General features: G+C 39.6%; 1 protein-coding gene across 1 annotated transcript; it reads left to right on the forward strand.

Moving 5' to 3' along the window:
- Positions 1 to 6,610: 6,610 nt before the first annotated feature.
- Positions 6,611 to 23,704, forward strand: kcnj10a (potassium inwardly rectifying channel subfamily J member 10a). The gene is made up of 6 exons (XM_061031102.1): positions 6,611 to 7,132; positions 14,031 to 14,423; positions 15,418 to 15,629; positions 16,717 to 16,848; positions 17,114 to 17,291; positions 21,635 to 23,704. Exons 2-6 carry the CDS (start codon positions 14,039 to 14,041, stop codon positions 22,045 to 22,047), a joined length of 1,320 nt encoding a protein of 439 aa, XP_060887085.1. The 5' UTR covers positions 6,611 to 7,132; positions 14,031 to 14,038; the 3' UTR covers positions 22,048 to 23,704.
- Positions 23,705 to 26,745: the final 3,041 nt, after the last annotated feature.

Genomic DNA, 26,745 nt, shown 5'->3' on the forward strand with positions numbered 1-26,745 from the left:
CACACCAAGATTAAGCTGAAAATAGATTTTCTCACTGTTACACAAGGAAGGCAGGAAGCAAAGCAAATGAAGATTAGAGCGAGAAGGTGAAGGAAATCAGAGTCAGACACGAGATGAGAGCTAAAGAAAAAGAAGATACAAATGCTGTATAATTTAAGGGCCTGGGGCACTGTTGTCACTCAGTCTGTAGTACAGGCGCCCCATAAAAAGAGGTCACACACCACGGCGCCAAGCTTTGGCCGTAATGCCTACAACCACCGCTCCCCCCTCAAAAAAAAGTTTTCTTTCTTATTCTAAAAAATACCTTTTAGTTTGTGCTGACTCTGAAAGATCAGATGAGGCTGTCCTTGTGGGAACTCATCCTCGAGAAGGAAGAAATTAGATCAGCTAATCACGTACTGCCATGCTGCAGCACATTAGATAAAACTAAATATAAATAAATAATAAAAATATAACAATAAAAATGTGCATGTATGTGGCTCAAAGTTATGGAAGCCGCAAGCTGACTTGCATCCATACATTTTAATAACTCAATTTTCCTTTGATAACAGGTAATTTCCAGTTGTCTACCAAGATCACAACTTATTTATCTGGCTATCTACCTATCTCAGGAAAACAATACTAGTTTTAATGTGATAAAAAGTCTTATTTGTTTTATTATCTCTGGATCTGTCATTATGTTGAATTAATGTATCTAATTCTCTCAGGATAACAGAGCTTGTTCTCTTGGGAAAACAGGATACTTTTGTGATGATGTAGGTAACAAAACAATAAGCTGTTTACTATGATAGGCCAGATCGCAAAATGCCATGCTGCCATTGCCCACAATAATGAAGTTAGTTAAGCAAATTTCTTTTGAAACTTTGGCGATAGGAGATTAAAAAAAGAAAAAACCCCACCAGAAATTTCTAGAGAAAAACTGAAATTTCTTTGTATTTTGGGAAAATGTAACTAAATAAAAATGTACAGATGCATGTCGGGCTTCCTTTTAAAATACAAGAACAGGTGTGGAGTCACAATTGGTTGTATTTGTTCGTATGAAAGAGTCTTTAAATAACTGGTTTGTTTGCTAATGCAACAACACAAACTGGTAGCAGTTAGACTGACATTTTGTGACTGTAAATGCCTCACCAAATGATTCGCATCACGTTCATATTAAACATTTTATTCAGTCAGTGCTTGTCCCATTTACTGTGAGCTTATCTCCGTGTCACATGAGTTGAAATTAGGTTTTGAGTCATAAGATTCAGGCTAAACGATTTCTCTTCTTCAAAGTTACGTACTTAACTCAATAACAAAAAAAAACACATGACCTAGTCTACACATCTACCAGCTTCACATGACTTAAAAATAAGTCGGATGTCATTGTCTCCAAAAGACAATCACGTCCCACTTTGACTTGAATTCAATTTGTGTCATCAGTGCGAACATACCCGCTTAAAAAAACAACAACAATACATCTTGAACCTGAGAAGCAGAATTTTGAAATCAAGGCTTTATTCTCTTTTTAAAGCTGTTTTTATGCGTTTCCACTTAAATCAGTATTTTCCATACAAGTTGTTTTATTCTGCTTGCTTCTGTATACAATGAGGTTATCTTAAAATGAAGATAAGAAACCCAAATAAACCCTTTTAGTAGTCCTGCAATGATTTCTCATGCTGATGGGTTATAGTAACCTTAACTGTTGTTGCTCTGTAGTGCAGTGATGTCCTCTTGAGGCTGCTTTGGTCAATCACAGTAAAATATTTACAGTGAGTTCAAGTTCAGAGTCCATGAAGTTGATAGACAACTAACAGCCTCCTCAAAAAATAAGTGTGTATGATGGCTGTAGAATTAAAAAAAATGTTTCACACAGCATTTATTATTGAATGAAAACTTCAAGAGTGACATTTCTATGTCAGGGTATCTATGTCCACCAAATATTAAAAATGTGACCTATGAAAAGCATTTTCCTTATCGGTTTAATTTAGTTTAAATACGCTAATAAAATCAATAATGCATGCATGATTTAAATTGAATTTTAAGTTAATTGAGTGCTAAGAAGCAGAAAAGAAACCAAGGTTTCAGTAGAAATGCCTCAAGAAAAACATGCTTATACTGGGCCTGCATGTTTTGCAAACACTTGTTTGTTTTAAATCAAGTACATGATGAATATGAGTAAATCCTTACAGATATACCCATCCAGTCACGATTCAGGAATAAGACACGTCCACATTTATTGAGCTTTTTTTTCTTTGCTTATACCTTAGCAAATGTGTGTTGAGAGATAACCACTAGATGGAGTTAAAGAGCAATGTGAAACTTCGATTTTACATGAAGAACAAACTATAAATAGCCTGAGTTATTGGTTGTAGTGTGACTCTCCGGGGCAGAGCATGAACAGCCATTCATGGTTCCCTCTTTACCTTGCTCATGTTTATTGTCTCCATGCAATTCTATGTGATTCAGCCCTGTAGATGCTTAAAGACCGCCTTTTTTTTTTTAGAGAGAACTTGTTTGTAGGAGGGCTCTGTTGGCTTCTCTTCTGCTATGGTGCCTAAAGAGCTAGGGACATATAGATCTCTTTGCAGCATCTTTGCAGATTTCCTTTGCAGAAATGCTGCACTCATTTGTTCGTAAATGTGTGCAGATTTAATGCAATGTGTGCTTTAATCAATATGTTTTCAAATAACACACACTGGAGTTTTAGATTGGGTAAAGTGAGTTATACGTAGCAGACTTTTCTTTTTCCTTCTTTGTTTTTGTTCTTTGTTTGTGTGGCTGCTGTGTGGTTTGTGGGTGCTCAGCCCTTGAGATCACGCTACCATCTGCACAATTTTTTGTTCACTGCGGAAGTCATGCATGTGTGTGTGTATGTGTGAGAGTGTGTGTATGTATGTGTGTGTGTGTGTGTGAGAGTGTGTGTGTGTGTGTGTGTGTGTGTGTGTGTGTTTGTTTGTGTGTGGTTAAAGTGAAAGAATGAAACAGGAAAGAAAGAAAGGAGGGCAACAACAGCATGTGCAACGTGTGATGGAAACACAAAGCTCATCCAGGGCCAAAGAGACAGATCAACAAAGAGAGGGGTGGAAAAAAGGAAGATGGAGGTGACCTAAGTAGGGGAGCCTTTTCCGACCGGTCCGCATTACGCCATCGTGTGCTTCTCTCTCTCCTTCCTCCTCACCTCCTCCTTCATTGTCTCCACACGGCCTCCTCTCTCCTCCGCCTTTGTCTGCTTCTTTCTTTCCTTCTTTTTTTTTGTCATTTTACAGTTTGTCCCCTTCCCCCCTCCTCCCCCTCCCCCTCTCTCTCTTTTCTTCTTCTCCCTCTGTTCTCGACTCCCTCTCAGTGACCGCTGTGATGACCTTTGTGACACAGTTTTCCTAAAACTCTCTCCAGTCTTAAAACAAAAAAAAGGGAGTCTTCGGTTTCTGTCGGCTTAACAAGGTCACATTCTTTCACACACATACATGAAGAGGGTTAAACAGGGTACACACAGATAACGAGCCACACATATTCAGCCACTTATACGTTTTGAAATCATGAGGCTGCATGGCCTGTTGGATTTTGGAGCATCTATGGAGGGCAGCGAAGATTTGTGTGTTTTTGCAATGATTTGGTTGATTGCGTCAAACGTAAACCGGTAGTGGTAAATCGGTTTGTTAGGAAAGGCTCGCCGTGATCAGTCGGGATTACCTACCAGTACACAGCACTTAAACTGAACTTGTGTTCTTTGTTATTTTGGGACCTTAAGAAACGTGTTACTGTGTATGAGTTTTAGTGGTAAGTAAGTAGTGTTGTATTCAAGACCGTGCCGAGACCAAGACATACCCGAGGGGTCGAGACCGAGTCAAGACCAAGACCAAGACCAAAGCAGGGCGAGACCGAGCCAAGTCCCAGACCATAAATATAAATGAAAAATCATCAGGGACTCAGGGATTTCTAGATCCGATAGTGAAGGATGTTTGTCCCCAAAAAAATAACCCAAGACGAGTACAATTCAGTATGGTCTTGTTGTCAATTCCATCTAGATTTCATTTTCTACAAAAATGCTCAAAACTTCAGTATGGGTTCATCTGGGTTCGCATAGTACGCCTTTAATCAGAAATGACCAATGCTTCAAGTCCTACCCTGAAAGTTATTTTACTTTTTGGAAATACAACCCCTCAACCAGACTTACAGGGGAAAAGATGACCATGTAAATTAAATATGATTCTGATACCTGTGGTTGAGTCCCTTAGCAATGAGTTCCTCTAAAGGTTCCTGGTCCCTGGGGACAGTTTCTGCAGTGGAAATGCAGCTTTTGTTTAGCTCTTCAGAAACACTCTCTGAGCATAACAGCAATATTGATGTGTTTGTTTTCTTCGATGAGCTGCTTTGTGACTTCAGGTGAAGCTACCACCCAGGGAGCCGAGTCTGACCCCGAACCCGCCAGGAGACACATCCTTACGAAATCCTCACCAAGAGGTAAACACACTCGTATAATGCGGGCCCCCATGGATGCAGGGCCTCATCTCTCCGGATGATGGGAGCCCCAAACTCTGCAGGACAGGAGAGGGTGTTGAAGGAGAACAACACCCCCTGGCAGCTCGGAGGGGCCCCCACAGATTGATGTGCTTGTGAAACCTGCCGGGCCAAATATTGCACAGCTCTCGGTTTATTGTGCAGTGCGTCCCAGCTGCAGATTCATGCGTCTGAGGCCCGCCTGCAGACTCTCATCTGAACATACGGTAAATTTAACTCCAGCCAAAATAGAGTTAAAAGGCCGTCTTTGAATGACAAGTTGGCCTTTAGAATAATAAAAAAAACACTATTTAGCTTCTATAGGGGTATAGACTAACTCTATGGGGAGTTTGTCCATAGATTTTATTATACTGGTACACATACCAGTGGGGGGTTGAATATATAACAGGAACATACATGCATGTAAGGACTATGTAAGGACTGAAATAATTATGATTACCACAACCATAATGTTTAATAATGATTGTTTAGTTCAAGAAGAGTTCAAGAAGAGTTCAAGTATAGTTTTGAATTAAAATATAGCAACAATGCAGGAGTTTCAAGGATTTAAAGACATCATACGAGAACAAACCACATAAATCACCAAGTCGTCAGTAAAGAAAATCACTCAATGGTGTTTATTGAGATTTACTTCACCGTAACAGCTGCTGTCATTACATTATACCGTCCAATGGCCACAACTTGGACTTCTCTTCAAAACCCAATATTTCAATATGCTATGATAATATATATACATAATAAAAATACCATAGATAGATAGATAGATACTTTATTGATTCCGAGGGAAATTCAAATATATCTATAAACAAAAACTCAAGTCTTGCAAGTCAACACTGAGAATTAATTTGGTCACTGCCTTTTTTAGAATCTCCATCTTTCTAAATGTTTTGAGCTTGTTAAAATTAATTTAGAGTGTCTCAACAGTGTTAGAAGAAGTACATGATTTAAAGACGTAACCCTATAAAGTGAGGCAGAACAATATTAAAGTATTATCCTTAAAATGTGTTAAAATCATTCATCGGAAAACACCTTCTTGTACAGAAGCAGACATGCATCCATACATTTTATTTCCTCTGTTTTCTAGGGATAACGCGTCATTTCTGGTTGTTTTCTTGAAATCTTAAACGTACTGATGTCGTATACGAGTTTTAAAAGCAAAACATGCAAACGTAGAAATTGGCTTAACTTACCTCATTAGTGTGCACAATGGCAGCATGGCAAGTTGTGGTCTGGCCAATCACAGCGACCAACCGGTTGATTGTTTTCCAGATAGCCAGAAAATGATCCAATTTTCACAAGAGTACAAGCTTTGTTATCGCAAGGTAATAAAATACATGAAACCATGTAATCTTTAGAAAGGCCTCACATTTCACAAGATGATGAGCTTTGTTTTTGCACTTGAAAAAATGTAACTTTAAAAGTACTGAAAGTTGTCAAACTAATGAACTCCCAACAAAAAGGACTACAACTCTTGAATGAAATGGAGTAGAATTAAAGAGGAAAATGGAAATATTTCAATACTGTAACATAAAAGAGCCTTAAAGGTTGTAAAGTAACTTTGTTTTTGCACATCAGAGAAGAAAGTTAAAATGTATTCCTCCACAGGTCCAGTGTTTCAGAGTGATATTTGTTACTAGGCTGAATTAATTCATCCTTGTGCTGTTCATTCACAGCAGGCCCATGTGTACTCGCCTATACACCAGCGAGCCCCCCAAACCCCACTCACCCAGCAGGCGGACATGGCACAGCCTCACAGAGATGCACCGACATTACACATTCAGTGTGCGGTGCAGTGGCCAACGCAAAACTGCAGGGAGCCAAGCGCACAAGAAAAAGAGCCCTGTTTTGTTTCCATGTCTTTGATTTGTAAATACCTCCGTCGCAGTGCCACAACTTCCCTGCTTGTATCTCATAACCATCAAAGATTTACATGAGAAAGTTGACAAAGGCTGAAACAGCGGAGGAGGCCTCGCAACAAAGAGGCCCATTTATGTTGTACAGTGAGGGAGAGACTCGGAGAGGGAGGGTAGGAGGAGAAGCTGGGAGGAGAGTTGAATTAATGAATTAAAAATGTCGTGAAACAGCGGCTGGGGGAATAGTTTGGGGGTTTATATAGAGAGGCCTTCAGGGGGGGTCCAGGAGGAGTGGACATCGCAGGCTTCTTTAACTTCTCTCCGTCCGAGCTCTCAGACAGGGATCCCTCTCTGCTCCACATGAGAGAAGAAGCGCTCATCTGATTACATAATGATCCAGTGACAGTGAGCCAGAACCGGTACTTCCAGTACCAGCGTGCTGGGAGACGCTCACTGACCACTGGCACTTTCTTCTTCTTTTTTCTTCTCCGTTTCATTTTTTCACTTGTTCTCTTTTTAAAAACTACAATAACAATGGCGTAGAGGGACCGCGGAAGAAAACAATGCAAACAATGTGATGTCAGAGTGTGAGATGGTTTGAAACATGCTTGAGCTGTCAACAAGTGCGTGTAATTCAAAACTGTGAAATTTCTCCTTTTTTTTTGTACGGTATCTGTTCTGTTTTTTTTTTATTCACATGTCGGCCGGACAGTGAAATTACTCAAATCTTCAGGTTGCCAGTCTGAGGTCAAAGTGAACTTCTGTTGTCATCAGAAAAGGTAAGAGACACTGAAACATTGTAAAATAATTTCTTGCAATGTGTTCTTCTTATTAGTTTTATATTGATTTACTTATTTGTAGATGTCCATCCATAGGCAACTTCAGTTTCCTCAAATGCTTCCAACCAAAAATCTGTACAACCTCCTGTTGAGCACTTGTGCTGAATCTTTTCTCATGCGCCACTGCATCTGTTATTTTCCTTTAATGCTGCACCGGGAATACTCCTCTAACATCCCAATATATATGACTGTGAAATGTTTTTGTGTCTTTAACTTTTTCCCCTACGCGGGTTGTGGGGAATTATCAAAGCAAACATACTGTCTATGATTGGTTGAGGTCAAAATTCAAACAGGTCTTGCAGCGTCTGTCATGTTGTGTTTACACTGCGGAGGGATATTCATAGACAGAAACAATGGTGGAAGCTCCACTGTGAAATCTGGATCACTGTGTCTGACTGCTACATAGCTTCTTCTGGTGCTTTAATATTAAAACCCAACGTTAATTAATGGACAGTTTGAGTTCAAGATAAGACTGGGATTAATATCAATTTGACTCAAAAAGTTGAACCATCCCGTGCATTCTCTGCATGGATACCAATTATGAATTATGATTCTTAACAGCTGTATGACTTACAAATAAAAGAGGTAAAAACATTGGTACTTGAGACGATGCTACACAAGAACATTAACTTTAGAAGTTGTAATACAGAACTCAGAATGTAAGAGGCTTCATACAAATCACAGTGGAGAGAGCAGTTGTTTGGACTCCAAACACACAGAACGTCTTGGCTCGGAAGCCTTTAGTCAAAACAAATCTCGTCTTCTCATTGAGGAATCCTCGTCAGCACATCAACAGCAGTAGACCGAGTCAGATTTACAGCAGAGGGACGAAGAGACGTTTGGCTACTAGAAGACGGTAAAAGTCGGACTTGAATTACAGCCCGGTGACAAAACAGCATGCTCTGTGTGCTCGCATTGTTTCATTTAGGTCAACGCCGTAACTCTTCCACTACTAATTCTGGACCGAGGAAGAGAAGACGAGTGGCAAAGGGACGTTTTTAGATGGATGTGTGGACAGACGGCTGGATACAGACACATTTAGACCAACCAGGATGGTTACTGGTTCCATTAAGTACCTGTTGTTACATTCCTAATTAGGATGTAAAAACCACAGTTCAAATACACTGTAAGTGAAAGTTGCAGTGGCAGAGAACTTTTGTACTGCAGATTAGTAATATAAATTTGCAGAAATAAATAGCAGCATTGATAACAAATTGATATAGAGTAGGTGAAAATGAGGGCACTATTGTGCTTCAAAGTATTTGTCGAATGGTCAAACAGAATCTTAAACCCTTTCCCCCTACACCTCTCCAAAGTCAGAACAATAAAAAAAAGAACAACCTGAAAGTGATGCCAACTTTATCCTGTCATTCAAAGCCTATATCATGTTTCATTCAAGTGTTTTATTTGCAATACAAAATATGCAATACTCTAGCACAGTGGTTCTCAACTGGTGGGTCGGGACCCAAAAGTGGGTTGCTGGGCCATTTTCAATGGGTTGTGAATGTGTCAAAAAACTCTATGAAGCGCTTTTTAGTTTCCTTCAGTTTCTTTGTTCAATCACGCTTTGTACCGTCTGAGGTCCGAACTTTACCATTCTTTCTCTAAATAAATCGGAATGATTGAAAAATCTAAGACATTTTTCATGAAGGAGTAGTTGGTGGGTACTGAGGTTTAACCAGTTGAGAACCACTGCTTTAGCAAATATGCAAAAAGAGTGCATTTTTATTCCCGTTTGAAAAACTATGAATGATTGCAGCTCATCTTAAATATTTTGACAAGGTTTGCAATTTCAGAACGGAAAGGTGCTATCAATTCTGCCTTCAGATGTGGTCGGATGGAACATCATACCAACTTTGTTTATTTCAATGATACTGACACCTTCATGCATACAAACATTTCTCTTCAGAGCGTAATTTATGAATCTACAAACCTTGGTAAATTATGAATCAAACATCACATTCTTATGTTAAAACATGGTTAAGCCATGTTTCTGGGACTTTCAACCACACTTTTTGAGGCTTTTAAAATTGTAGGTGAAGCTACATCTTGGCACGCTCCCAAAGTAAGGTTAGATTCTCTTCTTCCTAAGCAGCTCCTGACAAGAAAACGCTGTTGTAATGTTTTCTTCTTGCTATTCTTTTACAGAGAAGAATCAAGGTAACATCCTGCTGCCATGCACGAGTATGCTAGTTAGGTCACTATACGGCCAAGATGCTCTTTTTATGAATTCATATTTGTGACAGACTTGTTGGTGTAAGTTCAGATGTCCTTCTCAAACATGTTGATGTGTTTCTGATATTTAGACGTATGGCAGGCTTTCTGACTAATGAGGTCTGCAATAGTGATTCATTATTGCATTAGCTAGCGATAGCATGGATAGCCAAGATACATGATTGGTGTAAAGATGTTCAAAATGGGCTTAAGAGAAGCTCTCCTTGTTAATGAAATTGTCTGATACTCATTCAGTGCATACATATAGAGACCCATTGACAAAACAGTGTCTCATTTGTACAACAGTGTGTCCTGCTTAGTTTGGCTGGGAAAAGTTTGTGGTTTTTCACGTCTTGTGTTGGCTGAGCAGATGCCTTCTTGGCGTGAACTATGTTGATGTTTAGACAATCCTTTCAGCCCAGTGCGGAGGCCGCTGTGGCATGGACACTGGTCACAGCCATTCAGGCTTTGGTGTATTGAGTCTTTTCAGCAGTGTACTGGCTGCAGGGAGTTCTTTATGGCTGTGGATACTGGACAGGGAGAACTGGTTGGAAGGGATTACTCTCTCCTCTGGAATACTAATGACCGTCTTTTGTCACCAATCTATTTCCTCCACTTTTACCCAAAGTACCCCTTCCTCTCTCCTTCACCATCCATTTCTCTCCCTCTTCCTTTTTCACTCCCTTTGTCACCCGAAACCAATTTACCCTCTCTTCTTCCTCCCATCTCTGCCTCCTCAAAATGTCAAGCACTGCATACTCACACACGATCAAACAGGACACACACACACACACACACACTTTACGCTCCGTACCGCTCTCCTCTGCCTGTCTAACTTGTTCTCTTTTTCACTCACTCGCTCATCCAGTCGTATTTTTCAATGGTGGCTTTTGTCCCTTTCATCTCCTGGAAAACAAAGGATTCTTGTGCGCACAGGACAGAGGGAAGGAGAGGGATGGAGAGCCGGACAGAGAGGAAGAGATCTCTAACCTTGAGTGTGGCTGTCAAATGAGTGGAAAAAGTCATGAGAGGGAGTCAATCTTTTTGAAAATCAGACTGATGCGCTTAACAAATATTGTTTTGGCTATACTAACATTGACATAACTTTCTACTACAAATGTAGAACTAGTAATAGTACAAAGTGTTGAAGTATAAGGTTAGAAATAATCTATATTTGTCCATTAGCCACACATTAACGACCAAACCTGAGAATAAATAAATGCAGCTAACAAATATTTCCAGCCACACTGGTGTCCAAAAACTCAGAATGACAAAAAAATAGCCCCATGTATTTGAAAATAAATAAGACTACTTATTTTTTGTGTAAGCATGGGATAAAGGATGACAACTAATGTGAGAAAACTCACTGTGAACAAACTGCCCACAGAACATTTTACTACGTTTACATGCAGTCACTAAAAGTCAATTTATTGTCCGTTTTAGGAGTTTAATTTGTAAGTTTTAGTCAGACTATTATTTTTAGTCCAACTAAAACTGGATCTTCAGACTGAAATTCTACTAAGTTGAATTTCTGGAAGTCAAACACACCTGGATAGTGCAGATAGGGATTGATTTACTCTTGCATGTATAGGCCCCTATACGTCAAATGGACCCAAACTGGAGGCATTGTTGCCCATGCACCACAGTCCCCTTCAGATATCACTATGAGCTGGAGGGCTAGCCTGCAACGCATTGGTACCAGAAGTAAAGCAGAGAGCATGTAAGAAATGTACAATGCTGTAAAATTGTCCGTGTTTTCACTGTTTGACATTCTACCAGTTTGCCACATGCTAACTTGTTAGCTGTTAGCTGTTAGCGAGGTCCGTTGCAGAGTCGGACATACCTCCATCAATGCATTGATTCTCCCAGGGTGCATCTATACTCGGAGAAGGACATCGTAGTCCAATAAAAAGGCCTTATCGAGCTGTTACCGTAGCTCGTGCATGCTAACGTACTGACTATCATTCATCCTAAAAGTAACAATGTTAAAACCATTTAACAGAGTGCCACAGACTGGCCAGACGTTCCGAAATATTGTGAGGTTTGGTTTGGGTCTTTTCATGTTTTATAGTTAATACCAAAAATAAAGACAAACTCCAGCTATAACTAACCCTAATTGTAGAAACTATTGCTAGCTTCTACATGTTGTCTGCAAGGTGACAGCTTTGAAAACCAAACATTCCTCCGGACAAAAACGGTATTGTATCATATTCCAGCTGTTCAAAAGGTCTATACAACCAATACATGAGTGTGTGTGTTTACTGTACGTGTAGGCAGGAGCTTTGCCGGGTTCAGAGGTCAGCTGGAGATGGACACGGCCAATCACATGGGCCTCCTGTTGACCCCGCCTCCCTCCCTTCTCTCCCCCTCCACATCTTAGTATTCAGAGCACAGACATCAACAACAGATCTCTATTCATTCACTCAGTGTGAGCTCCAGCGTGGAGGGAGGAGAGAGAAGGGTCAGAAAGGACAGGAAAGGACAGAGCATATCAGATCGCCCTGCTTCTTTGGCTTTTGTTTGTGTTGTGTTTTTTGGTTTTGTTGTATTCACTCCGGAAAGCAGAGGCAGTTCGAGACAAAAGGGTCTATTTAGTCAACAGTGAGTGAGAGAGAGAGAGAGAGAGAGAGAGTGCGAAAAGAAGGATGTGGACGAAGAGAAACTGAAGCTCAGTTAAGGGGAAAACTGCTAAGGGTGTAAAAGGAACAACTCACATAGTGACAATAAGTGTCCATGGCACCCAAGTGTTGGATAGTGGGCTACCATTGTGGTAATGTACTGCTAACTCTTTGACATCCACAAACACTTCACCACCATTCTCTGACAAGGGCAGTCTCGTGACACTTCTCAAATGACTGAGGATAAAGCTGAGTTTGCAAACAATCATTCATTCGAGTTAGCCGTATTTGAAATTAAAACCAGGGTGCTTGAACCTAACATCAAGTGGATGTCGGGCCGTTCTGTGCGCACATCATGGCCCAACACCTTCCTCCAACCTGGTTTGTAGTGTGTGTAGAATCTAAGCAGAGCAGAGGCCTCAACTTTAGTAACATGGCCGTGCCTCTGTAAGCATAATAGTTGTGTGCTTTTTCTTGGTGATATTTGAAAGATAGTTTGACCATGCATTCATCCAAATAGCAAAAAATTGGGAAAATCTTTCCAAGGAGTTGTGGTGCTCCATCCCCTAAAGAGATTTGTACAACCAAAGTCAAGGGGCATTGAGGCTGTTTTGCTAACACATGGTGGCCCAACACCTTACTTATGGGCTCTGATTTGTATTTCTACTAGGCCTTGACTAAGTTACATTCCTATGTTGGTGTAAGCGTTCTACTTGTGTACATTTTCTTTGCTGATATGCAAATACGCTGCAAAAATGCTACTCATTGATGGGGTTTGTACTACACGTTGATTAGCTTTTTTTTCAACTATTTTGAACTTCCAATTATGGTGACTAAAACTTAACTGGTCATGTCGTAGTTTGAGAAAATACATCTTTAAAAAAGTTACTGATCACTGAAATGCACGAACTATGCACACAACATTTGGCAATAGACATTGTAGTTGGCAATCATCTTTAAAATGTTAGCGTCATTTGGATGCAAATAAGCTTCAGCAGCTAGCTACATGCTAGCATCAGTGTCTCCATAGTTTCAGTGAAATGCTAGACCAGCTCAATAACAACTTTGAAGTGCATCGTCCCAGCAAAGTACATTTCTTGTAAGATGCAAGTCAGGCAAAGGCATTGACATTGATTGACAAGGCCTGTCTAGCAGTAGGCATCCAAGTTTGTCCCATTGATCCTAAGTGGTGTTAAGGTCTGGGCTTTGCGCAGATCAATCATGTTTTTTTTCCTCAACCTAACTATAAGAACCATGTCCTCATTAACACTGGTATGGATAGATGGGGATTTTACTCCATAGCTAACAATTAACAAAAAACACTTGCTGCAAATGCTGCAAAATAGAAGTTTCTATTCAAGCAAAAGCAGACCAAAAAGAAAAGGGTGGACTACAAAATCAGTTTCACTAAAACGGAATAGGTTGACTCAGTTCAAGATCTCAGCTTTCTTGATTCAAATTGTAAGGCTTCTCTTTGGTGTTCCTTTCCACGTGGGATAACACCTACCAGTGTCTCGTCATCTCAATTCAGTAGCCGTCTCGTGTAACCAACACGTGAATGAGCCTGCACTTTCGGGCTTTTAATTTGAAAGAGCAGCTGTGCCTTCATGCTGAAAGAGGGCTTTTATTTTGACAAGGCCAGCTGCCTCCAGTGAAAGGAGAAAAGGGGCTTAAATGGACCACTGTGGACAGCCAGAACACTGTCAAGTTAAAAAAAAAAGTGTTTTTAATCCCCTTCTCCTTCTTCTTCTCGCCCCAAATGTTCCACCACGTATTTTTTCTCATTCATCTGTTTTTTTAAATGTTCTGTCTTTTATACTTTACACGCATCCTGCACCTTTTCATTAACACTCACCTGCTGTTCGCTTGACGTTACTGTCTATAGAACTGGTGGCCTTCTTGCTCGCTGTCTTACCTCTCTTTGTCTTTTCATGTATACCCCCTTTACCCACTCGTCTCCTACTTACCTCCTGTTGTCTCCTCTTTCTGTCTCCAACCCCCTGTAGCACCAGCCATGACCTCAGCCACGCCACCCTCCTCTGAGGGCTCGTCTCCTCAGAAAGTATGCCACTCCCAGACACAGACTGACATCACCAAGCCCCTTCTGGGCTCCACAGGAGGGACTACAGGTGCTGTTGCAGGTGCTGGAGGAAAAGAAACCATAGGGCCCAATGCTCTCCGAAGGAGGCGCAGAGTCCTCTCCAAAGATGGACGAAGCAATGTACGCATTGAGCATGTAAGCGGACGTGGGGCGCTGTACCTCCGGGACCTCTGGACAACTTTCTTGGACATGCAATGGCGCTACAAGTTCTTCCTCTTCTCTGCCACCTTTGCCGGGACCTGGTTTGTGTTTGGAGTGCTTTGGTACCTGGTGGCAATGGTACATGGAGATCTTCTAGGTAAGGAGGATGATGGAGCTTCATCGTTAGTCATCTTTTCACAATAAGTTATCAAATAAGATTCTCTTAAAATGTTTGAGAGGGTTTAACACTGTCATAATAGCAATAATGTTGCTGTTTGGTTTTTAGTCGCTTGTCTTTTTCTTTGCAATACTAGTTTGTGAGTACAAAATGAATGAAATATGGTCATCAGAGAATGAAGTCAAATGATTTTGGTGGCCCCCTGACTTTTCGTCTTATGCCAAAAGCAGGTAAAATATCCTAAAGATCAAGATCCACAGGATGGATTAGTAAATTATTTTTACATTGACCTTGACATTTGTTTTTCCCAAGAGAATAGATCACACAAGCATTGGTGGACCCACAACTTTTTTTCTGGTACCCCCATGTCATTGACGTTTACTGTTTCAGTGAATTATCTCAGCAACTATTGGATAGATTGCAATAAATGTATTAAAGGCTTCCATATTCCCCTCAAGATGTATCATTTTAACTTGAAATGTGACTTTACATCTAGCGCAATCATCGTCACCAAAATGTAAGTTGTTGCTCTACTGTTGTTGTTGAACTCGTACCTGCTTAATTAAGCTCAGTCCAGTTAGCATGGACAGTATTTATATTTAGTGTTTTAAAAATCAAATTTAAGCATGCAACCATGTTAAGCCAAGGTCTGAGTTTAAATGCCTCTTGTGATTGTGTCCTCGCTGACAGGACTTGCACTGTTGCAGTACGATTCTGCATTCAACTGCTAGTCCTATCGCTTTAAAAGACCAGAAAACAAAGTTAAAGAAGAACTTCCTTTATCCATGTCCTTTGACTTTCTGTAATTAAATAACCCACAAAGTACAAGTACTTTTTTGTTAATGTGTAAACAATGAAGACACAGGATTACAGTTTTCAACAAGCATGCGAAAGACCACAAGGAAACAAAGTGTTCCTTGATCATTTGTTTTAAACCCCCCCCCAACCCCATGATCTTCTGTTCTTCCTCCAGAATTTGACCCCCCCTCCAACCATACTCCATGTGTAATGGAGGTGAAGACCCTGACAGGAGCCTTCCTCTTCTCTCTGGAGTCTCAAACCACAATTGGCTATGGTTTCCGGTGCATCACCGAAGAGTGTCCTATGGCCATTATACTGCTCATCTTTCAGCTGGTCATCACCATGGTGATGGAGATCTTCATCACTGGTACCTTTCTCGCTAAGGTAGTCAGTTTCAAGATTGGAGTGAATCAATAAATTGCAGGGTGTGATTGTTAAAGGGATAAAAAAGTAAAAGTCACATACTGTTGGATATAAACGGCACGCGTTCAACTGTTTTCTACCATTGGGATGCAATTAACTGAAACGGAAACATTTAAAATAATGGCTTAAATTGAGGGGTCAAGGCTAAATGTCTTGCAAGGTAGAGTAGAAATATAAAGTACCATTAGAATGGTAGCCAAATTGGAAATATTGACCTTTATGTTTGTAGTTAAATAGATTATTGCAGTAAATATAGGGCTACTTAATTACATAGAACTAAGATTGTCATATAGTACAAAACCTATATTAAATGTATTTAGTTTGATATTTGTATGTATTCTAGCAGATTCGTTTAATAATTGTTCACTTTTTATACTACTTGAGTCAGTCAAAACAGAGTGAACACACACAGTTATACACTATGTGTCTATGGCACTTACTTCCAAGCTTGGTAATGGTTTGAAGAAATAAAGTGATGGACCTATTGAAAGGGGACACATGGATGGTGTACTGTACTGTACTGTTATGTTATGTTCAGCCGGGGAGAGGCTGTTTGAAACAAAAAAATGCCAGGGCCAAATTTTCTTCCCAGTCCTACGCTGACCTGGACTCAACCCTCTTCTATATGAAGCTTTATGTTTGAAGCTGTTTATTCCAATTGCTGGGATTGTAGAGTGAAAAGTCTGTGCAAAAAACCTGCTATGATCTCCCCTAAAAGTATCTTTAAATGCTTTAATTGTTGGTGCCTAAAACCAAATTACTTCTACAAGTTCTTCCTTTACCTACTGTATTCAGTTTCATTAAAGCGCTCAGCAACTTCTTGGTTATCAGTTATGTTTACAGATTGTCACCTTGTTGCTTATTACAATCTTATCTGTCAAAAGCAAGGTTGTTTAAACAGTTGTAGTCTAACAATCCTTCCAGAAAGAGGAAATGATAAGCCCTGTAGATGATTACTTAGGGTAATGAGAAGTGTTTATGGTATGTAGAAACAGTAATCTTTTTTTCTTTTTTGACAAGACTTTGACTTGTTTTCCTCCTCTTGTAGGTAGCTCGTCCCAAGAAGAGAGGCGAGACTGTCAAGTTTAGTCAACATGCTGTTGTGTCTAATTACGAGGGTCGGCCTTGCCTCATGATCCGCGTGGCCAACATGCGCAAAAGCCTGCTGTTAGGATGTCAGGTAAGGAAGTGACATATGGGTGTTATTCAGTTCAAAAGGTGTGGTTGATGGCAACGTTGGAGTTTTCCCCCAATCAGTATTTAATTAAGTTGAAACGTCTATTGTTTTTTATACAGGTTACACCCCCCCTTAGTGACTGGGCATGTCAATTAATGCCATACTTAAGGATATTGGCCATTGCAGGTATTAAACCTGGGGCCTTTTGGTTACAGGATACCTTCTGCTACCTCTTGGCTTCATTTACTGACTCCATCTTGGCTCCCAGGTGACGGGGAAGTTGCTTCAGACGTCCTTGACAAAGGAGGGTGAGACGGTGCGGCTGGACCAGCGCAATGTACCTTTCCAGGTGGATACTTCCAGCGACAGCCCCTTCCTCATCATCCCCCTGACTTTCTACCATATCATTGACGACAACAGCCCCCTCAGGGCCTGGGCAGCTAAAGGTAGATCATGGCTATCATTTTAAGTTCATTGGCCTCCTTATGTGTCACACAAAACTGTAGTTCATAAGTTTGTAGTAACTTAGATAAGACCAAAGGACCATTTATGAGGGTGACGTCATGCCAATCTAAGCAAGGTCAGAAACAAAATTAAAAACAGTATTTATCCAGTTTTTACATTCCACATTTTGACCAGGATGAAGTGTAGCGATGCAATGTTAACCAAAAAATGCAAAAGTCATTTGACAATAAACACTATTTGGTCATTAGGTTAGCTGACCAAAAACGGCACACAGATAGGTGACGACTCTACCAATTGAGCTACAGCCGCCCCGGTAGCTGGGATTTATAGGTTAGCACAGGGGTGTCCAAAGTGCGGCCCGAGGGCCATTTGTGACTTCAAATGAAGAATCAGAAGATTTTGGCCCGAGGCCTCGATTAAGATTGTTACATTATCTTATTTTTCTTTTTCATGTTAACAAGGGCTGAACAATATTCCTAAAATAGAAAATGTTCAGTAAATCTACAGCTTTTACTATTTTCCAAAATTTTTTGTAAACTATGAAAAAAAACTTATGCAAAGTTTTTGCAAACAAGTGGACTGTTGTTTAACCATTTAATGACCTGAGCTAAATGCAGAAAGCTTTTCCAATAACATGAACCACGTTACAGGCTTGATTCTGAGGAAAAAAACAAATAAAGTGGAACGAAGAAATCAAAATATTTGATTTCCTTTTATTAAAGGGTTTCTTTAGCGAGCCTTTTGATTCTGATCTACAAAGCCTTACTATTTTTTCAACTATATTTCAAAAAACAAAACCTGTGGCCTGTGAACGATTCTAACACGACAATTTTGGCCCGCAAGAAAAAAAAAGTTTGGACACCACTGGGTTAGCAGATGACACTATATCAAGTGAAAATTTGTCTTTTTTGGAGTAATCCTTCAAATTGAAATTGCTTGGTCTTTACTATTTTCATATGAAATTTGAACAATCATAGTTCAATATCTTCAGAATAGAATAACTGTATATACAGTACATTCAGTGAGTATGGCTCTGTAGGTGTGATGGTATTTACAGTCATGTGCTGCGTGCTTGCCTGCCTCTAACTGTCCAGAGCTGGGCTGGTTCGGCGCTGAAGGAGAGGGTTTCATTCTGGCTGGAATGTGTGTGAGAGAGATCGCCAGAGACACCCCTCATTAGAGCACAATGCTGTACAGTCTGGGGTGCTGACACGAAGCCTGCGCAGATCCACTTACAGCAGCACAGACCTCTTAGCACTACAGTCTCAAAGACATCAGTGCTGTCGGGCTCTGATCGCTGCATTATTTACACTCGCAAATCTGTCCATGGCCTCACGTGACACATTGGGTTTCTGTTGCATTATCAGTTCCTTTTTATGCCTTCTAATAACAGAACTGATGTCATTGTTACATCTTTAGCAGTCAAATCCTTTCCTCTCAACCATATGATCAGACATTCTGAAATGATTCTTGAACTTCCTGTTATTTCAACAGTTTCCACATATAAGGGATTACATTACAGCACTCATTATTCAGTCAAAAAGTAATCCCTAATCTGAGTGGCAACTGTAATTGTAGTCAGATTTGCCGGCCGGTCTCCAGTGTTGCTGAATCAAGATGGTTTCCTGGGTTAGGGTTAGGAAGTAATGCCAACATAAAGATAAAGCAGTGGTATAAAACCTCCTGTTCTATCTTGAAATTTGCCGTTCTCTGTGTGTAAGGAATCTACATTTAACTATTTCCTACATCCACCATATCACCTAAAAACTAAAAAAAGAGTCTTGGATGCTTTGCGAAACACAATCTATTTTATAAAAAAGGGCATGTCAGGGTATATGTATCTATGTCACTTATTTCTAACAAATGAGAAAAATGTTAACTTCAATTTGATTAGACATTTGGCCCTTGTGTGCCTTGCATGAACAAATAGATTACTCACTTGAAAATAGGTTGAAAGTTAGATTGGTGTCCTTTATAGACATTTAAAAAGTCTGCAGTTCTTGGTCACTACAGTCATGACCAAGCCCACTATGGTTTTTAGCGCCAAAGTGTTATTTAGACAGAAATGTACAGCTCCCAGCAAAGCTAGCAAAAATATAAAAAACAGTGAAGACAAACTTCAGATGCAACACCATCGAATCTTGTGAATCTCAGAACAATGAGGGCAGGATGTGGTGGTTATGATCTGTAGGTGAGGTGTCTTGGCTGCCATACAGATTCTTGTGATTACACCTACGGTGTAAAAACGCAACAGATGATTTATTCAAAGACCTTTTACTTTACATGAGTTATAACAAAACTTTCTGTGACCTATTGCTGAAAAAAATGCTAGATGTTTGAGAAAGGGCGACGTTATCTTCCATTATGGCCTTTAAGCTCTCATGGTAAGCTTTAGCTTGCTCAAGGAAGATAATAAGAAATATTGACTCATTTATCTGTATGAATTAGTCACTGTTTATTGAGTTTAATGAATGTGAAAACCAACCCCCAAAACAGAAAGAGTTTAACTAGACTTGAAAATGACAGACATGTGCTCCAAGCTATCTTAGGCTGGAGTAAAATGTTTTTTGCTAACTGCTAACATTGTTTGGCTAACATGCATTCACTGCTAAATATGACAAAGCTCAAAATGTTAAGCAGGTTAAAGGCTTTACATGTCCATGGTCTTATTCATATATTGACTGGAAGTGATGCAATCAAGCAACCAAGTTAGCAATGTTCAGCTAGTTTCATTTTTTCTCAAGTAAGATGGTTCAACGAACGTGACAATCTATTGCTTTTTCATAAACCACTTCCCAGGTTCTAATTCTGCTAAATTTTGTTATTTTGTATATTTTAAAACATGCAGAGGGAGCAATCAGAAGTCATGCCAAAAAATAGATTAAAAGAAATAACATGAAGAGATGTTAGCTTAACATCTTTACATGCTAACATGTTCTAATTAGCACAACACAATGTAAAGCTAGGGAATGAAAGGAATGCCATGCATTTGTCAGGTATTTTGATTTGTAAACAGACAGACGCAATTCATAAAAAATTCAGAGAACTACTCAAGTTAATACAATTGTAAGGGGCCTTTTAATTTGTGTACAGAATTTCAGTCCTGGACAATTTGCTCAAAAACACAAAAGGGGCCGTGTGGAGTTTTGGTAGAGAAATGTGAAAGTTGGAGAAATGTACAGATTCTGTGGTACATGTTCATAACTCTATACACAAACTGTCCTCAGAGGAAAATGTGATCCCTGTTACACTGTTTGAAGATAAAATGCTACGTGAGAAGTTATGGTGGTGGGTCCACAACAGTGAAACCGTAACTCTCCTGGTAGCTTTTTTTTTTTTTTAGCTTTAAACAGGTTCCTTTTTCCTTTCAATAAAGTTTGCGCATTTAGTTCAGAAAATGTAGCATAGAATTGTTTTACTTCTCCGACTTCCAAATTTCACCACCAAATCTACATAGTGCACCTTTAACCTCTTGCGGCGTCCTTCTTTATGCTGGGGAAAAAGTTTAATGGTTTCCCTTTCAGTAGTCATACCGAAGTGGTTGACCACTGCTCCAACCGAGGGGTCGTGCCATCACCATAGAGCCCTGCTGCTAAAGATGCGAGGAGGAATCACTAGAGAAATGCAAACGGATCTTTTTGAACCGCCTACAACAAGTTTAAATAGAGAACACCTCAAGTTTCTTTCAGAGTGTCAAAGCAGTTGCGAAACCTGGTGTTTTCACTCTATTGGGAGCGTAACTGGGTCTGGGTTAGGGGAAGGACTGTTTGGACAGATGACACAGTCTACATTCTGAGTGAGGCCTGTTGATGCAGGTGTGCGATTGTTTGAGTGCATATGTCTTCAAGTGTGTCCTTTGTGGTGTGGGGGTTGTGCGTAGATGAATGACAAGGATATTCTGCATATTCTTAAAAATATGTCAGACATTCTGATTGGACAGCTTCCAACACGCAAACTATACTTCTCACTGTATAGTTTAAAACACATGGCAGCTCTTGCTTTTATTGTTGTGTTTTCACATTTCAGGGATCAGTTCTGTTTGTGTTTGTGTCTGCTAAATCCGGTCAAGTGTTTGTGGAGAGAGTCTGTAAGTGGAATGTTTCTTCTGTTTTGGAAATTTCAGGAGGTGTGTATGATTGTGTGTGCGTGTGTGTGTGTGTGTTTCTGCATGTTTGTCTATGTGCTGTTACTTAAAAACAAAAGAAAAACATGTTTACCGTATCTGCATTTTATAGACTTAACCGCATGGAAACAGGTAAATACTTATTTAGGGGTTACTTTGGAAAATTAAGTGGCTGTAGATAAATTCTCTTTTCTCCTCTAGGTGGTGGTTGGACAGACCCCGAGCTGGCCGACTTTGAACTGCTGGTGATCATGAGCGCCACTGTTGAGCCGACCTCCGCCACCTGTCAGGTTCGAACGTCCTACCTTCCTGATGAGATCCTCTGGGGCTATGAGTTTCCCCCCGTGGTCTCCCTGTCTCCCTCAGGAAAATACGTGGCCGATTTTGCCTTCTTCGACAAAGTGGCCAAAACCAAAACCCCACCGCTCTTCAAGCAGGCCCTTCCACCGAGCCCGCCATCACAGGCGTCCCGTTACCATGGCAAGGGCAAGGAGGATGGGATGGACCCGGAGAAGATGCGCCTGGAGGAGAGCTACAGAGGGGAGGAGAAGGGGCGAGAAAGGGGTCGGATCAGAGATAGCAGCCCACTGAGTGTGCGTATAAGTAATGTGTGAGCAAGAGAAAGAGATGAGGAGGTTGCATAAAGCGGATGTGAAACTGAGATGAGCAGTTCCAAAAGAGGAACAACAAACTCATGCAGATAAACATCTGAACCACTTGTACACAGCACGCCTACACACTTTTTCGGTTTGTGGAGGTTAAACACCTGCCTTGTCAAACCACACTCAGCTACCACAAGGCCTGTTGACGACAGACAGCACATGAACGTTACAGGATGCACGTTACAAACTCAACATTTACGAATGAAGAACACAATATCAAGTCCTCCAGTGATACATTTTCTAAACTTGATTCATTTTTCATTGTGAAACGGACTTGATGTACTGCAAACACTGAAATAAATCTTCATCTTGTAAGGTCAGTTGTGTCTATAACGAGGACATGGTAATAAGAATATTTCAACCTGAGTATCTCAAGAAAAGTGTACTCAATTTAAAGAAAAATACATTTCTATTGGAACCAGGTTAAAATATTCTCACCACTTTGTGTTTTTTTAACCTTTTTATAGAAAATAGGAAGTTTGCCATCAACAAACCGACTTGATAAGATGCATTTTGCAGTGAAGTTGAACTTTTGATATGGACGGTCTTCACTGAATCAAAGTACTGTTTTCTTTCCATTTTTAATAACTTAAATACCTTCAACGGTTGGTGGTGAAAAAAAAAGGAACCATTATTTTTTTTAACAAAAGACTTTAAAGGAATGTATCATATTTTATGGGCGTGATAGTTTCTAACACTGTTACTTGTTGCACTTGGAAATGTTGTGCTCCTCGATATGAATGTCCTTTATTGTTTATTCGAGTAAAGTAGTTAGTTATGTTACTAAAAGCACTTTAACTTTAAAAGAAAAGTGGCATTTCACATAAGGGGAATAACTGAACTAACTTTGATACTAAATGCACTGTGATTAAAAATAGATCTTCATGCTATGTTTGCTCGGAAATGGGTAATTTTGTGAATGTTATAACACTGTTTGTAAGAACTGTTTTACATGTCCATGTGCAGTATGTGTGTGTGTACCTCTGTACAGTGTACAAAATATGTTTCCTACATTTTACATTTCCTGATGTACGACTGAATTTTCAACATGCCAATTTCTTTCTTTTTTTTTCCATGCACAATGTTTGAATGCACACTTTCCAATTGTATCCAATTTTACAGCTGTGTGTGTTTTTTTTAATGCTGTTGCTAAAGAAGTATTTGTGGATTCTACCGGACCATGACTAACACAAATGTGGATAATAATGACACGTTTTGCTTTCTTACTCTAGACAGAAATTTTAAGCAATGCATGAAAATTGAATCAAACAACGGTACTTATTTGCTCAATTTCATTAGTATGAAAATTGAGGTGAAAAGCATGCTATAAAAAAATCTGTAATATATTTTGTACCAGATGATCTTTTTGACATTTTTACAGAAATGATCTGCTGCTCCAGATAAAGCCAATTGAAAATATTTAAAAAAAAATAACAGAAAATATTCCATGATCTATGTCTGCTGAGAGACTGTGCTTGTTCATACTGAGAAGCCGACTGTGCCTAATGTATATGGATCAATCATTAAACTGGAAGCTCGTTGGTCTAACTGTTTAATAAGCACTTTGTAAGTGGCTCATTTAATAAATGTATTATTTACAACACTTCAATATGTGTGTGCATCGAACAAAGTGATTCCTTTGAAAACATCACTAGCTTGTTTTTTCATCATCTAACTTTCTAACATACATGCATGAGAAGTATAATACAACGTTTAACAGAAAACTTCTTAATAAGAAATCTACAACATATTAGACAACAACCTTGTTGAGCCTCGCTAGCATGGGCTAACAAACACAAATAAATATTTTATTCATGTTTACTTAAAGTGATGAGTGGGACTAAACATGAATGTTTTTAGGCCAGTCATTTGTAAGGGTCCATGCTCTGCTTATAAGCCCCGCCCACAATTGAATATGCCAATTTTAAAGAACTAAAGCCAGAGGGTCGTGTACCCCAAGTGGGCTACCAAGGTACTTCAGGTAATTTGTAAGAGTTCATAAATATTTCAATAAAAGCTTTTTATTGTTGAGTTTTATATCCTTCTGTTTGCATTTATTATTTTGTTTTAAAAATAGTAAGGTCCAGACAATAAGTCCTAAAAACAAGCGTATTACAATGACTTGGTTGTGGCAAAAAGCATATATAATTTCACAATAAATGTTGAAAATGGGGACATTTTTTTACTTAAAGTTATCTTTTGGCACACAAGACATCAGGCTTCAACCATGAAATCAGTTTACCACACTCAGTTTCTGAATTTATTTTTTTCAATTTACACCAATATATGTAAAAAAAAAAAAAAAAAAAAAAAGGATAACTCTCTGTGCATATGAATTTATTAGATATATGCAGTTGGGCTCAAATAATTATAAATGAACAGTTACATGTCAGAGGTAAACATTTTCAGTAAAACAACAAAATAACAAACTGTACTTTTAATTCTTGGTTGTTATCGTGATTAAAGAGGAACATGGACCCCAGCAGAGCGGACGTGCTCAGAGAGGACAGGGGGAAGAGGAAGAGAAACAGAAAAGGGAAGGTGTTAGAGGAAAGGATGTAGGCAGCATGTAAATATGCCAAACTTATACTTTCCCCAACTAAGTCTGGCTAATTCAGTGGAAATATTTAGTCATGACCGTGTCTGTTTAAATTCATGCTGACTGAAAACAAGTAGGCGATGCTAGTTTTTAGCCGGTAAGTTGGCACGGGGTTAAGGGCCTAACAGATAGATAGATAGATAGATATGTAGCCCAGTCTAAAATTTATCATTTCAGACAGTTAAATATGACAAAAAAAGGGGGAATTATTTTATTAATATATTTATATATTTATTAATATTTTTTATTTTTTTGTCTCGTCTTATTATTTTTTACTATTATTATGAAGAGTATTACTAGTATTACTGTTAGTATTGTTTTTCTTGTTTTCGCTTTGTTTTTCTGTGTATGCATGGAGGCCTATGTATGCAGACATGCGTGTATGTATGTGTTCATGTTGGTGGAGGGAAGGGATATACTGACATTCTGTGTACAGTTTGTTGATCGTTGTATAACCATCACAAATAAAAAGATGATAAAAAAAGACAGTTAAATATGTTAAAATGTCATTTAAAAAGAAATACAAATGTTGACAAATAAATAAACGAGATAAATATGTCTGTAAAAGAGAGAAATGTTATGTTAACATGAGTTCATTTAATTCTTTAAAAATAAAACAGTTCATAATTGTTAAAAAGTGAAGCTATTTGCAGACTGATAAGTCTTTGTCAAGGTGTAAATAAAGTTCATTGAAATTCAAACAGGTTTGGTTGCAGTATACACACGAGCAACGTGGTCAGCTCACAACCTAACATAAGAGACTGTCTATCGTTTGTTTTTGTTAAAATGATTGGTTGTTACAAATCATTCCGCCCAATCAGAGAGGTAGGGGGGCGGGATGCAGTCAGAACTTCGCAGAGTAGAGTCAAGGGGTTAATGAGAGGAGATCGTCAGATGTATGCAGCGTTTACCGACGGGTAACAGACATTGTGAAGCATGTACAAGGTAAATATAATGTGTTAATGTTTTAATTTAATTAAAATGAAGTAGTGTATGTAAATGTGTTATGCTAAGCGTTATTAGCGCGCTAGCGGAATTAGCATTTATCTGCGATGTAGTAGCAGCTAATGTCACACGTATTGCTAAGTCATGCTAATTTTTTAAGCTAGTTTGAAGACTCGGTATGAGGAGTAATTGAGCTTGTGGATAATTATTGAGACTGATAGATATATTAATGCACTCTTTGGACCCGCTGGAAGTGTAGAAGTCTCCCCAATCAGCTGTGACTGGTCGTTTGCCGCCAGCCCTTAACCTCTCTGACTGTTCATGTTGTCAACCATTGCTCTGCTTTCTGCCTTCAGACCATACTACCGCTGAGAACTGAAGGATTCGTGAGTAACATTTAACCAGTGCATTATTTGTGAAGGTATCTGTTGAAAAGGTTTTATTAAAGTCTAAAGGTTACCCTTAGGGGGTGTTCACGCTTGACTTCTTTTTTCAGAAAAAAAACCGCTGCTTTCAGCGCCTTTTGAGCGCTTACGCACGAGGGTTCTGTAACCTTAACAACGGGATCTAGCCTGCGGTGCAACCTTGACGGAGCCGGCCGGAGCACAACGCATCAATTTAGCACAGAAAAGAACAAGCGGGACGGGAAGTCAGACACCGATACAACATTAAAACATCCGGTTTATTTTCAGAATAAAACTCTCCGTTTTGACGGTTCAGAAAAATGACCGTTTGTTTACGTGTTTATAAGGTTTGTATTGAGTTTTATACCACATACATCGTCTTATCGCGTGCTGTTGCGAGTGAATCTGTAACATTACCACGGAAATTGCTTTGTCTCCGTACTCCAGCTTGTCCGGCTGTGCTCTCCGTGCTGTGACTGAGAACGCAGCCGGTGGGTGTTGACGGATGAGGCTCCCGTAACGGACCGGAGCGGACACGCAATGCACACATATCTGGTGGAAGTTTGCCGTTTTTGGGCACCGGTAACTAGGGACGTAGGTTACTACTCGTCCTGATTGGTCAGCTGTCAGAAAGGCGCTTGACGTCACCCGGCGCTTTTCTGAAAAGTTTAAATAATTCAACTGAAAGAGGCGTCGGGCGCA

This window comes from Labrus mixtus, chromosome 23 (assembly GCF_963584025.1).
Source record: "Labrus mixtus chromosome 23, fLabMix1.1, whole genome shotgun sequence".
In the NCBI taxonomy this organism is placed as follows: Eukaryota; Metazoa; Chordata; class Actinopteri; order Labriformes; family Labridae; genus Labrus; species Labrus mixtus.